Source organism: Marmota monax, unplaced genomic scaffold (assembly GCF_021218885.2).
Source record: "Marmota monax isolate L192 unplaced genomic scaffold, Marmota_monax_Labrador192_F-V1.1 WCK01_AAM20220418_F8-fsc00131, whole genome shotgun sequence".
Taxonomy (NCBI): Eukaryota; Metazoa; Chordata; class Mammalia; order Rodentia; family Sciuridae; genus Marmota; species Marmota monax.
Window position 1 is genome coordinate 1190678 of NW_026693141.1, and position 15747 is coordinate 1206424.

The 15747-nt window shown below is 37.5% G+C and overlaps 1 protein-coding gene across 1 annotated transcript in view; it reads right to left on the minus strand.

The window, feature by feature from the left end:
- The window catches only part of Exoc4 (exocyst complex component 4), a 782534-nt gene that overhangs the window by 230965 nt on the left and 535822 nt on the right, over nt 1-15747 (minus strand). Inside the window, exon 11 of the mRNA XM_046455063.2 lies at nt 5949-6168. Coding sequence (XP_046311019.1) covers nt 5949-6168 — 220 coding nt within the window. The remainder of the gene's footprint in view (nt 1-5948; nt 6169-15747) is intronic.

The window sequence follows — 15747 nt, forward strand, 5'->3', positions numbered from 1 at the left end:
AAGCAATTTGATCATGAACAGATACTGGAATTTAAATCCATTTATGCCTGAATCCAAAACTTCTATACAAAGTTTGGTTCAATGTTATCCAACAGAGCACCCTGTTATATATTTGACTGAAGAAAGCCTCAACTATACTTTTTTATGTTCTCTTTCTCTGGGCAATAACTGATTCCGTGGAGTAGAAACTTTAGGCCAGTGGTACTAATTCTGCCTGTATGTTGGGATCTTCTGAGCACTCTACAAAATACTGATGCCAAGGCAGGCCCCAGCAGGGCAACTGATGGGAAGTGGGCAGGGGTATTTACAGGAAGCTCCTGGGTGATTCTAATGGAGCTGAGAATCTGCCATGACGAGCCCGCAGGTGTAAGTGGGAAGTGTAGCTGGCTGAGGAGGAGGTGAGAGTGTGGTGTTTGCAGGCAGACTAGCTGTTTCACTTCCGAGAAGAGACTGACAAATACTGGGGCAGTGAGGAAAATGAAAATATGCTTTAAATGTTTTAAGACTGCTTAAAATTTTACTTGCATAGCTTATGTTTGTTCCTCCAGGGATGTGGGAATTTGAGCCTGAGCATTAGGAAAGCTGCCTCTGTCTTGAATTGCTTTACAGGAGCCAGAAAATGGGGGTTCTTCCTGCCTTTGAAAAGAACTTAGCAAAATACAGAAATGTGCTAGACTAGGAAGTGGCTTCTGCTGCCACGACAAATATTGTTTTTACAACGTCTGGGCCTGTGTGAAACAAAGCGGAAAACTTATTTTCAGTGACTACTGTTGTTCACCACAAGGTTAAAAGCTCAGAACACCAGATCCTATTTGTTAACCTCAGGCCGGGCATGATGCTGCTGTATTAAGGACATGAACCTACAACCTCAGAGTGTATCAAAATCACCTGGAAGGCTGGTTACTTCAAAGATTCAATGAGGTTCAGTAATCTTTAGTTCTTACAAGCTCCCAGAGATGCCAACACTACAGTCCATGGCCCGTGCTTTGTGTTGTCCTGATCTAAGGCAATGCTTCTCAAACATTAATGGGCAGATAAATCAGCTGGTGACACCAGACATGCGCAGACTCTGATTCAGAGGTCTGGTGCTCTTGTCCACAGATTGCCCTTTAAGTGCCACTGGAGGTAGGACAGGTAACTTGTCTAGGGCCATTGTTCACAGATCGTTGCCCATTCATCAGTTTTAAAGGTAAAGAATAAAAATATTAAGCATTAGTCCCTTGAATCTTTAAAAACAACAACATAGAGGTACCAAAGAAGAAATAATCCCCAAACCCATGATAAACTAAAGAAAAAAAAGTGATTACTCCAATTTTTCCTGTCTTATGAACAATTTGTAGACTATGAGAGACATATAAGGTCTCCCTAAAGTGACTGTTCCCAAAATCCATTGTCTAGAATGCCAGACATGGAGTTCCCAAATCCCATGTCCAGAATATGACTCAGGAAAAATGAATTTCTCCTAAAAGGTCTCCTTGGTTTAATTTGAATCCATATGCTTTACTTTACAAGGATGAAAACCATTTTGCAGAAAAAGGGATGGGTATACAGGGCTCTCAGATGGTCAGCCCATGGGCCAGAACTAGTTCTGACTTCATGCTATCAGCATGAGAAGCTTAAGAACTGTGCCATTTTAACTTAAGCAGTGTTTAGAATCTTAAATCCAGTATCATAAACTTTATATCATGGAGGAAAATAGACACCACATCCTTGTACTAAGGAAGCAATCATTCATTCATCCATCACTCATTTATTAAATATTGAGTGCTTCCTCAATATTCAAGTTATTTTAAGAGTCTTCAAGGAACTGGAGAGAACCAACTATGGCAAATATCCAAGCTCTTCTATGTGTTATAAAGTGCTTCAGATGCTGACGAAAGAGATGGTTTGGTGCTTTACTTCTTTGTGAGTCAGTACAAAGAGAGTAAATGATTTAGAGCTGTGCTTTTCAACATGGTGAAAGTCTAGTTTGTTCCCTCAATATATTTCAGATAGGTGCCTTTGTGAAATGCAATAGAAATAAATTACTAGAAAAGAAAAATTTAAAACTCACAAAAATGTACAAAACATTAAGTCCCTCTCAGTTTTTGTCTTGACAATGTCAAATTGCATATATATACATACACATACACACACTTACCTTCAAATTGTGTCTGAGATACCTGTAACATATAACTTGCAGACAAACATGATCCTTTCTACAATTTGAGTAGAACAGGCTTACAGCACAGATTCCAGGGTTATATTGCCTGGGTGTGAATTATAATTTCACTTTTGCCAGCTATATGATGATGGCCTAATTATTTAAATTCTTTGTTTCTCACTTTTATAACTATAATAAGATCCTCACAGAAGTTCCTGCCATACAATCAAAGCACTTATAAGTCAACACACATAAAGCACTCAGAATAGTTCCAGCTCATGGAAAATGCTACTGAAGTGATATCTGCTAACATTACCAATTACCTACTATTAAGATTGCTGCCATTACTAGTAGTACTTCAATTATTTCTACCAGTACTACTTTGCTGTATCATTTTGGGCCAATACTTGCATAGCTGTTTCACTTATAAAATTATATTTGTATTCTCTTCCTTCCTCTTGACTTCCTTCCTTCCCTTCTGGGGGATCTGCGATGGCAGGTGAAATCACTGGTGGTAAAGCATGCTAGCACCCAAGGAGATGCCCGCTCATAATATGAGTGTCTGTAATGCCCGGAAGCCATCTCAGAGGCATAGGAACACTGGTGCTCTCTTCACAGGGCACCCAGGCACTGTATCTGCCTATCATTAAACAGATGAAAACAGCATTAAGACATCTGTCCTTCCTCTTCCCTGAGGAATCAGGCTGGGCTGACGACAGATGACACTGGGTGCTGCCTCAAGGAAAAGGCATGTCCTCCCTTCTATTCTTTGACCAAACATCCGTCTAGTAGAGGGCATAACTGTAAAGGACATTTTTATGCTTCATGTAATTGAATACTTAACCCACCTGCATCTTTCACATATGCATATATTTTTCCAATTCCCTTCTTAACTTTTGTTTTGGATTTTCAGTTCACATTTCTGAGAATTATTTCTTACTTTTTTCCCCCAGACTAGTTACCTATGATTATTTGAGAATAAAAACATAAAGAGACACAGAAACAGTGAAACATGAGCATGGGAAATCATGATAGAAGACAATTTATAAGGCAAGAGAAGTTCTCAGCATGAGAAAGGAAAGATAAGCATCTCCTCATTTGCTTTTTAAATCTTGTAACTCTGAGAATATTAAACAAATGTATTATCTGCACCTCCAGCACCTTGCATTTTCATAAAATAAAATTTGGATTGAAAAAAGAGAGAGGGCAACAAAATAACTCAATAACAAAGCAGGTATTTTTATCTCCAAAAACAAATTTAGAGGCTAATAGCTTGAATGGCCTTAGTCTCAAGATTTACTTACTTACATATAATTATATCCTGACAAGGTCAAAGATGGAACAGGTGAAATGGAGTTCTTCCCGAGTCTCAGAACAGAGTAATTGATTTAAAGGACAAGAGGCGCAGTTACACATACAAAATGGCTGGTGATGAGGTTGGGAGTGACCTGACAGGCACATCAGTGCACTGCCCAGAGATGACACTCAGATGGCAGCACATGGCCTGACACAGCCCAGATTGCAGTCAGCTAGTGATAAGTTTTAATGTGTCCTTGCTATTCAAGCTGAAAACAATCATGTTTAATAAGCCAGAGTCTCTAGTTCACAGATCTCCTGGTAGTGCCCTGTTGCCTTTTTTCTCCTCTCAGTACACTAAGCATGTTCAAGTTGCTCTATGTGGCATACAGCACAACACTTCAGGGAAATAACTAACGAATGGCTTTCTCATGAAGGAGACTAACATGGCCAGACAAAGCAGGACAGTAAACATGTTTTTGCCATTATCTCTCATTTTCCCATTCTGACTCTGCAGGTATTTATGACTCTCAAAACTTACTTATTGTGTCCATCCATCTACCCATGCATGCATGAATGCATTCAAGAAATTATTTATTGAGCATTTTCCTGCTGTCTGATACTATATTATGCTTTTGCGACTTACCTTTTAGTGGGGGAAAAACCAGAAATTAAACAAGTTAGCAAAATTAATAAATAGTCATGATAAACATTGAGGACAAAAACAACCTATGTTGGGGTTGGGGATGTAGATCAGTGGTAGATACCTAGCCTAGGGTGTGCAGGGCCTTGGGTTCAATCCCCAGCACTGCACAAATAAATAAATAAGTAAATAACCAAATACAATAAAAAACCCAAAGTGTTAAAATAGTGATTGAGGAGACTCCTTTGGGGTTCTGACACAAAGAGTATTTGATTCAGATGATTCAAATGAAGAGAGATTAATGAAGAGAGAACTCACAGAGGCATGGGCAGGGTGGAACAAAGCATCAAGGGATAGTAGTGAGACATTCGGAGACCAGTAACAGCAGAAAGCTGCAATCAAGGGACAAGGAAGAAATGGTGTCACCAGAGACCAGTGAAAGACAAGCTGTGAAGGAAATGTCACCTGGTGGGACCTCTGGTTATGGAGGGATGCACCCACAGCCAGGACCATGATCCAAAGTGGGGAGGAAAGGGAGAAGAACAAACTCAACCTTGTTCTCCTCACCCTCCACCTCAGCTGGTGTTTCTTATTGAAAGAACCTGATCACAGCCATATGGCAAGTGACACAGACCATAGAGTTTAGCTGTAGTATTGAAAACCTATGGGAGGTGAAGAATGGATGAAAATCAGGAAAGGGGAGCTACTTAGGTGGAGCAGTCGAGAAAGACCTCTCAGTGGAGGTGGCATGTCAAATAAGACGCAGAAGTTCCCTACTATGCAAAGAACCATTATAGAGTAATCCACAGATGGAGCAGTGAACACACTCCTTTGCCATTTCCCCTTCTCCACACCCAAGACTCAGTATAGATCCTTCATCAGGAACATATCGAACACAGGCCCAGATAATCCAAATGAGCATCTTCCTAAGTGTGAGGCCTCTGTTCAAAATTCTTTGTATCGCAGAAAAGTTTGCTTATAAAAAAAATGCTCATACCTAGGATAATTCCCTAAGATCCCACAGGTAACTGAAGCAAGTAAAACTCCCCTCCAGCTTCTCCTGAAGAACTTGAGTCTTCTGTACCTTGAATATCACCACATTGTGTAATTTATGTAAACATGGGCTTTATGCCCATTGTTCCTTTAAATGAAGAAACCCTATATAAAGTTGTGAGGTAATAAAAGTCAAACTTCACCCATAATTTAAAATTGTACTAATCTTCTATTAGTTTTATATTCATCTCCAAGTCACCAGCCAAAATGTGTATAATATATATATTTCAAATTTATTAATCAAAAGTATCTATTTACAGATTGTTTAATTTCTACTGCTTCCAAACCATTTTGTTATGAAGTCAAAGTAGAACTTTCAAAGTTAATGAGATCATTACTTGAATTAAAAGATTTCACTTGTAAAAGTCAGTTTACTGGTTCAAATTCACCATGAACTAGTCAAGTTATTTACAGCAAGTCTGCTGTCAAATGGTGCAGAGGGTTTCCGGCTGGTAATTGAGGTTAGGTAGGGTGACTGAATTCCTTCCTGTTAATCCTTCATACTCTGGGATGCATTTACAAATAGAAAAAGAAGGCCTTTCAAGGACAAATTCCAGCAGATAATGAAGGGTTGACTTTGTGTTAATGAGACTCAACATTTCCCACAAAGTTAACCAGTTTTTTTCTTAAAGATCTTAAGGAAATTCCAACTATGTTAGACCTAAATTTCCCTAGCGCCTGTTTAATTTATTTCCTCTTGTTTTGTCCTTGCTGAATATGGAAACAGATGGTAATCCTTCTTCTTTAATTCACAACTCTTGCCAAGCCAATAAAAATTGCTGATAAAAGCAGTAAATTCTGGAAGATTATTACCTGTAGGAGAGGCCGCTGCACCCCCAACACCTTCATGGTGTCTGCATTAGCGAGGATCTTCAAAGGGTCAGATGTTTTAGTGACTCCTTCAATCTCCTTGTTGATCTCAGCCAAGACCTGACTGAGGAAGATGTTTTTGATGTACATGGTGAGAAACTCTCGAAGAGGGCACTGTTTGGCTGGTCCAAGCCCCAGGGCATGCTCAATCTCCTGAATAAATCTGGAAGACAGAGTAAAAAGGTTGTTAAATATATCAGAAAAATATTTATATAAACATGACACCACAACACATGTCCATGGAGAGAGGTCAGCACTCTAGCATTCATCTAGACATGATTTTCCTTAAAAAATTTATTTCACTTATTAAATAGAAATAGGATGAAATAGAAAAACATGACTCCTAGGAAAAGGAGAGAACTAAGGCTGCATGTGGCAAAGGAAGAGTATGATAAACAGAAAACAAACTGATGACACAAATCAAAGAGCACACCTACAAATAGTACATATTGCTCACTGAAGCCTTCACAGGAACACCTATAAACATTAAGAGAGAGAGTAGGCAGGGTCAGGGGAGAGGATAAAGGATACTCTTGTGTGTGTGTGTGTGTGTGTGTGTGTGTGTTGCTGGAGATTGAACCCAGGGTCTTGTGCCTACAAGACAAGCACTCTACCAACTGAGCTATATCCTCAGCTCAAAGGATACTCTTTAAATTCATGATGATACATCAGTTTGGAGATTGAGGAGGAGAATACGATGGGAGCTGCAGGGCAAAGAATATAAAATTTATTTTTAATGTTTTATTTCCTTTATTAATAACACTCGATGCATACACAACAAAATGTTAATAATGGTCAAGTCTCAGAGATGAGTATGCAGAGTTGTTTACATTATTCTTGTTCTTTTTTAAAAAGAGGCAGCCCTTGCATTGTGTGGTTTGATATGCACAAATTTAACTTACTACGGTTTCGTTAGGTAGTATCATTGCCCTGACATGATTTAAATTCCATAGTATCACAGTATAGTTACCAGAGTATATTAATTCTGAGTAATTGCATAAAGTCAAAACTATGTTGCCAGCTCTTCTGAATTCTCTAAGTAAGTAACAGCCTTGCATCGTGATCGGTGAACAATCACATGACTTTTTCCAAGTCTACTGGTAACTGGTCATGGCAAGACAGCCTCATGACACAGTCCATAGGGCTCCACTTGAGCATGGAAAATGCATTGGCTATTCCATTCATGTGCAGGCAGCCAAGTGTGTAGTTGTGTTGTCTCTTTGTCTCCCAGCGATAAGCCCATGTGACATTTTATAAAAATGGATAATTGAAAGAGGGAATTGGAGAACAAAGATAAAAGCACAGCAACAAAACTACAAGTGATGGCATTGGAAGTGAAATCTGAACTGAATGTAAATAGAGCTATAGAAGACACAGATGACTGAGGGGATATTGACACTGCTGCCATTGGAGGGACACATGTTGCCAGAACAAAGGGGAGTTTCTCAACATCAGTGAGGAAAGTGCTTGTGATGAAAGGAAGGAAGAGGATGGAGAAGGATGGGATGCCAGAGGAAGGGATGCTGGCAAAAAGCTTCACATTAGAATTCGTGTAGATATTTCACAACAACAAAAAAGGATCAAATGCTGGCAGCTGATCCAAATGTAGACGGGATATGACAGTTTTCCAAGACATGGAAAAGACTCTCACCCTGTCTCACTAAGTAATGAGATGAAGGTGGAAACACTGTTCAAACTACTCTCGCTAAGGTTGTCAAGAAGAAATAAAACACTTTAATTCTCATTATGGTTTAGATCTGGAATGCCCCCAAAGGCTCAGGTGGCAAAGGCTTGGTCCTCAGGCAGCAAGCTTCAGAGGTGGGGATTTGGGGACGTGATTGGATATGAGGGCTCTGACTTCATCAATGAATTAATCCTGGAGGAATTCATAATCTGATGGCTTTATTGAGACATAAATGAAACTATAGGAGGTAGGGCCTAGTGGGAAGAAGTGGGTGACTAGGGTGTGCACTGGAAGGGTTTATTTCTCTCTAGTCCCAACTTTTCTCTTTTTGTACTTTGCGATGTCCATGAGGTAATCAGTCTGCTCCACCATGTTAATACAATGGAGACAAAAAATCATGGATGCAAGCCTCTGAAACCATGAGCCAAAACAAATCTTTCCTACTCTAAAAGTAGATTTTCAAGGATGGGGATGTGGCTCAAGTGGTAGCGTGCTCACCTAGCATGCATGAGGCACTGGGTTTGATTCTCAGCACCACAAAAAAATAAAATAAAGATATTGTGTCAACCTAAAACTATAAATAAATAAATAAATATTAAAGAAATAAATAAATGAATAAAAGTAGATTTTCTCAAGTATTTGTTACAGTGATAAGAAGCTGTCTAACATAATTCTCAATGTTTCTAATGTTATAGTATACTAAATATATCTTAGTTTTCTTATTTTTCATTCCTCTATTCACTTACAAATATCAGTTTAAGAGTCCTTAGTGTTTTGACCAAAGTTTTTAAATTACTGTGATTTTTCTCATTGCTTAACATTGCTTCACATGGTTTTCACTGGCTTGGTCATTTTTAGCATTCTACAATGCTATGTAAAGCAAGGGCTGCCTTTAAATGTTCCTTACAAAGGAGAAGAAGGAAAATGAAATGAAATAGAGACAGGTGTGGCAGCACACACCTGTAATCCCAGTGACTCAGGAGGCTGAGGCAGGAGAATTACAAATTCAAGGCCCTTCTCAGCAACTTAGTGAGACCCTGCCTCAAAATGAAAAATAAACAGGGCTGGGAGTGTAGCTCAGTAGTAGAGCACTCTTAGGGTTCCATCCCTCATATTGAAAAAAAAGGACAAGATGAGTAACCAACTGGGAAGATGCATGTCCAACTCATATTACAGATGGTGGCTAGAAATCAAAATGAAAACCCTAGACAACTTAGTAGAAAACTGAACAAAGGACATGAAAATACCATTAATAATAAAAGAAATACAGTGGCCAGTAAACATAAAAAGATGCTTAGCCTCGTTCATAACAAGAAAAATGCAAAGTAAGCCATACTGAGATACCAATTTTTACACCCATGCAATTGTCCAAATTCCAAAAGTTTCAAAATATCCTTTATTGGTGCAAATGCAGAGGAAAAGGTTTGCTTATGTAACACTGATGGGAGGGAAACACGGCATAGCACAATACAGGGCAGTTGATACTACTATCTTTCAAAATTACAAATGCATTTCTTTTTGACCCAGAAATACCACTTCTGGGAAATTCTTTGGACAGCTATACCTGAATAAGAACACTCAACATTTAACATTGTTTTTATGGCAAAAGACTAGAAACATCCCCATAGTTCATCAATTAGGGGAAAATGAAACTATGGTGTACTACATAGTGGAATACTGTACTGCTCCCCCTAACCTCCAAATACAAAAGCTTTTGATGAACCATGTGAAAAGATCTCCAGGATATATTGTTAAGTGGGGGAAAAAAAAGTAAGTGGGGATCAATAGCTATTTGGGAATGTTTACTATAATAATCTCTATATAAAAATTATATATCCTCATTTGTTTACTTTAGCATAAAGACACCCAGGGTAGTTTTACAAAACACTAAAGAGTACATGTAGGAGGAAGGGGCAGGGGTGAAGTCTGGAGGAGGAGTGGGAATGAGACTTTCAATTATAACTTTTTTAAATCATTTGATTGTTAAAAGTTGTGAATGTATTAGCTGCTTGATTAAAAATTAAATTAGAAAGTTAAAAAATTACCTACACATATCAAAGACTATATTTCATAAATTGCTATGTAATTAGATCACATTTAAAGTTTGGTGTATAAATAATTCTTTAAGTTAGCTTTCAGCCTAATAGTTTCTTCTACTTATTAAATTAACAAATTACAGATAATCTTGCATATCACCAGTTAAATACTCTATTAGCTCTGGTGTGTGTGTGAGTGTTTGTGTGTGTGTGTTGGAAAGGGGGTGGCATAGTATTTATTGGATCATCATAATAAAAAAAATCAACCCAAAAATTCTGAAAAGAAAGTAGGAATTGAGAAGCAAGAGAAACAACAATAAGACTTCTTACTTGATGTTATCAACATGGAAAAAAAGAAAATGTAGATAGTTCAGTGCTATGCCATGTTTCCCTCCCATCAACATGTTGATGTTCAACATGACCTTGAACAAGATTCTTTCAGAAAAGGGTGAATTGAAGAAGGCAGAGGAAAATGGAGAAATAAAAGTAGTTAACCAGGGCCATAATTTTAAGTTCTTCCAACCCCATATCCTGCAGGCTAACCTCTTCTGACCTCATCTAACTCCCAGAGAAATCCCCCACCCAGGTGCATCCAGGTCTCCTTGGTCTGCTTCCAAAGGATAACTGCTCTTATTAATTTGCTAATGAATAAATACTTCAAAATTCCCTTTATTATTACTTTTTTAAATCAATTCTAGAATTCCTGTTTATTTTCTTCAAACAACTTAGAATGAGATTTTCTAAGCAGAAAGTACTGGTTATATTTTCAAAATGTTCTTAAACATTAGAACACATATTTTCCTAGTCAACCTGTTCCTAACAGACTAATGAAGTCTCTAAACTATCTAGATTTTCTTTTTTTCCAGTGTCTATTTGTCTTTGGTGTCCCTACAATATGTGACTGCTCCAAGCGCCACAGACAAAGGGGCCCCATCACTTGCTGCTGAGTGATTTCTTTCAAATAAAAATCATTCATTTCCTAAAGCACACTCATCAGTCTACAAAGACATTTCCAGGTTGATACTGTCATCTCTAACTGGAGGGGACCTATTCAACATGTTTCCAAATCTGCTCTCAGAACCCTGAGAGACCTCAAAGTTCAGAAAGCGTGAAACATGGGTGTGTGTGTGCAGCGGGGGATGGTGCGAAGAATGAAAGAAAAAAATTAGGGCTGTCTCACCAGCCCCTTCTTTATCAGAGTGGGTAGAAGGATGGGTACTAGTGTCTGGGTTGGGGCAGGGTGGTGGTGGGGATGTTGATCAAAGGAGACATTGTTTTAGTTAAGGAATAAATTTAAGAACTCTATTGTATAAAATAGTTAATAATAAAATATATTTGAAAATCACAGAGAATGTAGTTAAATTTTAAGTATTCTTCCTATAAAAATGGTAAATATGAATGATAGCTGTGTTAATTAGCTCAATTTAGCCATTGGAAATGTGTATTTGAAAAATTGTGCTACATACTATATATATAAAACTTTGTCAGTTTCATTATAATAAATAAAATTCAGATAATAAATTTTAAAAGTGAGAAGCTATTTGGGCAAACTGCCCTTTCTTGGGCAGAAAAGACATAGAAAATGAGCTTTTCTAGCCATCTGAGAGGCGAACCTCACTCACTGTACCCACTGTCACAGTAGCAAGGAACAATGTAGGGAAGCAGAGTGTTAACAGTACAGAACTCAGAGTAGGTACTCAAGAGTCTGGATCTGGAAGGAACCATCTTGGGCAGATCACTTAGCATCTCTTAGCTTTACTTTTCTAGTCTGTAAAAAGGATATAACAATACTTACCCTATAAGATTGCTCTGATGATTCAATGAAGAAATAAAAATTAAGCATTCAGAATGGAGGATGACACGTTAATAACTGCTAAGTAAATGATGGCTGCTGCTATTTTTATAATTTCTATTATTACTATTATGTAGGACCCAAATGGCTAGAAATTAATGTGTGACATTTGATGATTGTTTTCACCTTGATCCTTTACTTTTCCATATGAGCAGCCATAACCAGCAACTGACATGATTAGAGTGATACTTTGAATATTTCAGTAATAGATGCAGGAATAACCAAGTCCCCAAGTGCACAGAAGCCAAGTGTAAACTGCTCCCTATATCCTTAATAATCAGTAAGTCCCAGAAAGTATTTGTTGAAAAAAATATTGAATAAAATAAAGAATATATCTTTATACCCATAGTGATTTATACCCATAGTTTCTGAAACTAGGACATGACCTACCTGAAAACTAATGCCCTACTCCCAAGAATTTGGAGAAGTTCAAATAGAAGATTTAAAAAGAAGAAAAAAAAATTATGCCACATCTCCACCACTTCAATGTTAACTGGTATCTGTTTTGACAAGAGTATTATCTGGTCACAGTCTGCATTCCACATTGTTCTTAATCATTTTGTGCAATATGTTTGTCCATACTACTTTTTTTCTTACTTTTTGAGAATATTTAAACTCATTCCATGGTGCTAACGAATATGACATTATTAAACCAAACATGTATTAGGCAACATCAATGCTGCCTCCAGGTTTTTTAAAATAGATAACCTCACAGTGAATGAAGCAAAATCTTCATTTTGCTGCTGTTGAATTATTTCCATAAGTTAAAATGTGCGCAGTTCCTCAACATTTTTCATGAGCAAATCTATATTTTACTTTCCCCCAAATTCCCACAATAAACTGCCTGGGTTCTTTCACCTAGTAAGTACTTTTTAAATGATCTGTTGAGTGGGAGGATAGGTGGGATGGGTAATTATGTAGAGGAGAATCATCAAAAAAGTCCAGTTTTTCCAACAAGGCTCTTAACTCTATGGAAGTAGGAAAGCATTGAATTTTTAACAGTGAAAAGAATCTCATTAGGAAAGAAAATACTTCACTTCAAAGTTAAGCTAGAACACAGATGGAACCCTGTCAAAAGGGTAAGAGCTCATCTCCAGAAGTGTTTTCACACTGGGGACTTCCTAACCCTGCAAGTGGTGAATGGGCAGACACCAAGTAAAGGTACATCTGTGCATATGGGAAAGAGACCACGGGAATCAAAGAAAAGGATCTGTATAAGGCTGTGCGTGGAGCATCTAATTACAGGATTTTTTAAAGAACATTATCCAAATCAGCTTCCTAAACCTAAGGTTGTAAAGTAGGATAAACCACAAAATAAATAACCAACATATGCAAGTCAATTCATCATATTTGAATGTGTAAAGCATGGATCTTATTTCCTCAATTCTAATATTGGTAGATGTAAATATTTAACCAGAAGTTTTCTTTTTAGATTATCAGTAGGGAATTTCTAAAAGCATATACATATGTAATACCTGCATTTTAAAATTGACTTTCTTATAGCAAGTTATGCACTTTTGGGAATGCACAAATGAGCATGCACTATCAACATTTCACCCAGTATTCTCAAAATTTTTATCTTGATAGGATTTCTATCCAGGTAAGTTATAAATTAAATAAAATTTCACTCGAGTTTCCCAAGCCCCTTGCTTAGCTCAGCCTCCTTATCACAAATTATGTTTTAGCGTAAAGCTCCATTTTTTCCATTTCATGTCAGCCAAGAATTGTGGCTGCTAACAGCTGTAAGTATCCTTGAACACAGAGGGCCTACACTGTATTGTAGAAGGTGTGATGGAAACAGGTTTAATTATTCATCTGAATAAAAAACAGCTCTTGATAGTGGACTGAGAATACAGGATATTCAAAATCCCTTCCATGTTTGATTTGTATGGGGGAAAAAATCCCTAGAAACTACAATAGACTCTACTGCCAGACATGAGTCCATTCTTATACAAAGGATGACCAGCTGGTTGTACTAAAGTTAAGTGTGGTTTCAGAATCAAACCCAAGTAAGGTCATGCAAAAGAACAGAAATGCTCAGCTGCAGAAAGAGGCAGCCTGGCAAATGTGGCTCCTTTTAAGACATGTTTCTTACTTCCTTGACTGCTCCCAGATATGACATTTAAGGCACAGAGAACACTGGAAAACAACTTGGACAAAGAGGAAAAGAAGATCAGAGGAATTGATTTGCAATATATTCAACTTACTTGTATTATCTGAGTCGAAAAAGATCGTTTAGGAATGATTTACAAGGGACTCATTCAGAAACAGCAGCAACAGGCATATTTAAGACCATAAATCAGTGGAACATGAAAACCGAAGAAAAATCCATAAAGGTTAATGCACTTTGGAGCACATTTGCCTCTTAATTCATGGGAGTAAGCCATTGGCACATCAGGAAGAGCCTCTCCCCCAACAGGCTGTAATTGTTCATGCTGAGTCTAACTACTGTCTGTGCTTTTGTAGAGAAAGATTTTCTGGGTAAAAGTGCAAAATAAGCTCATCACTGCAAAGTCCAATCATGTCCTCGGCCCACACCCCTAGGAGACAATTTGCAGAAGTAATGAAATAAAAAGGAATTGGGCACTCTTATTTATAATGAGTGAAATTTATGTGTAAGACTATAGAAGAAAAGAGGTAAAAATCGCTAGGAAAAGGGAGAAAAGAATATTATCTACAAAATTTGGACTCTGCAGGCTTACAAACAAATTTAACTTTTAAAACTCTTACCATGAGTATATTGCAAGAGATTCGCAACTGCATTTAAGTGTTCCCTTCAGACTGAAAAGCACTTTAGGTAAAACGAAGTAAGGCTCTTTAAAATGACAGCTGTTAAGTTTTTTAAGCATATAATTTGGAAATTGAAGTGACTTAAACTCTAACCCTTAATATCAAGAAATCTTTTTTTAAACACCTTAAAATGCACATGAATAAATAAATAAATAAATAAGGCCTATGAATATAGAACTCAAAGGCAAAATTATCCTGCTTTTCTGGTAGGTTTGAAATTCTATTTTTATCTTTTCAGTTTACTTTACTTACAGTAAAATAACCTCCCCTTTATATTTTCTTCAAATAAAAGATAAAGCTGTCAAAAATTTTTCCAAGAAAAAAAAACCAACTTATTACAAAATGACTATCATCACCTGGAAAGTTACGTGTAAAATTATACTCTACTTTAGGTGCTCCAGATCAGGCTGGGCTTCAGTTATTCTAATGCAAGACACAGGGGAATCTGGCAAGTCTTACCTGTTGCTGTGTCAGTAGAAGCTGTGTTAACAATTGCTCACACCTATGGAGCTCTTACCATGTCCTGATTTAAGAGCTTTATGTGGAGTATTTCATGTAACTTTGACAATTACTCCAGAGGACTGCACTATTCCTAGCTCCATTTTTCCTAGGATGAAACTGAGCAACTGAAAAAATAACAGTAGCATTAATAGCTGACAGTTATATTGTTCTTATTATATGCCAGAACTGTTTTAAGGCGATCATGCTCTGCTTCATCTATTCCTTACAACACTATGAAATAAAGTACTTCTGTAACTGCCATTTGCAAGAGGAAAGAAAGGCATAGAAAGGTTACGTCATCTTCCCAAGGTCATATAACTAGTCAGAGTTGGGAATAAAATTTGATCTTGGACAGTTTGGCCCCAGAGACCACTCTGGAGGCAAGCCTACTCGACTATCTCACATACACCTCTAACATCACTGCCTCTAGAATGTTCACCCCTAGGGTTAGGACTCTTGAGGTGGGCAGGCGAGTGGGGAACAGCCAACAGTCTCAAGTCCATGCTGAAAACATCAGTGGGCTCCCTAATGGGATCTTGTGTGGGTGAAGAAGTCTAAGTATTGCTGAATACAAATATTTTAATATATGAAAGACCACAATATGGTGAATCATATCTAACACTTTTTGCTTGTGATCTGCAATTTCAATCACTTGTTAGATAATTTCAATTGAATGTCCTCTTGATAATTCAAATTACGCCTAACACGGAACTCATCACCAATGCCCTCCAATTGTTATTTCAATTCTCTCTTTGCTCTCTATTTTTGTACCATCATCACCTTCGTTACCCGGGATCAAGCTTAAAAACCATCCTTTAATTTTTCCTCATCTTTCTATTCATGTAAGAAGCTTCCAGACTTAGAGACATCAGTTTTATA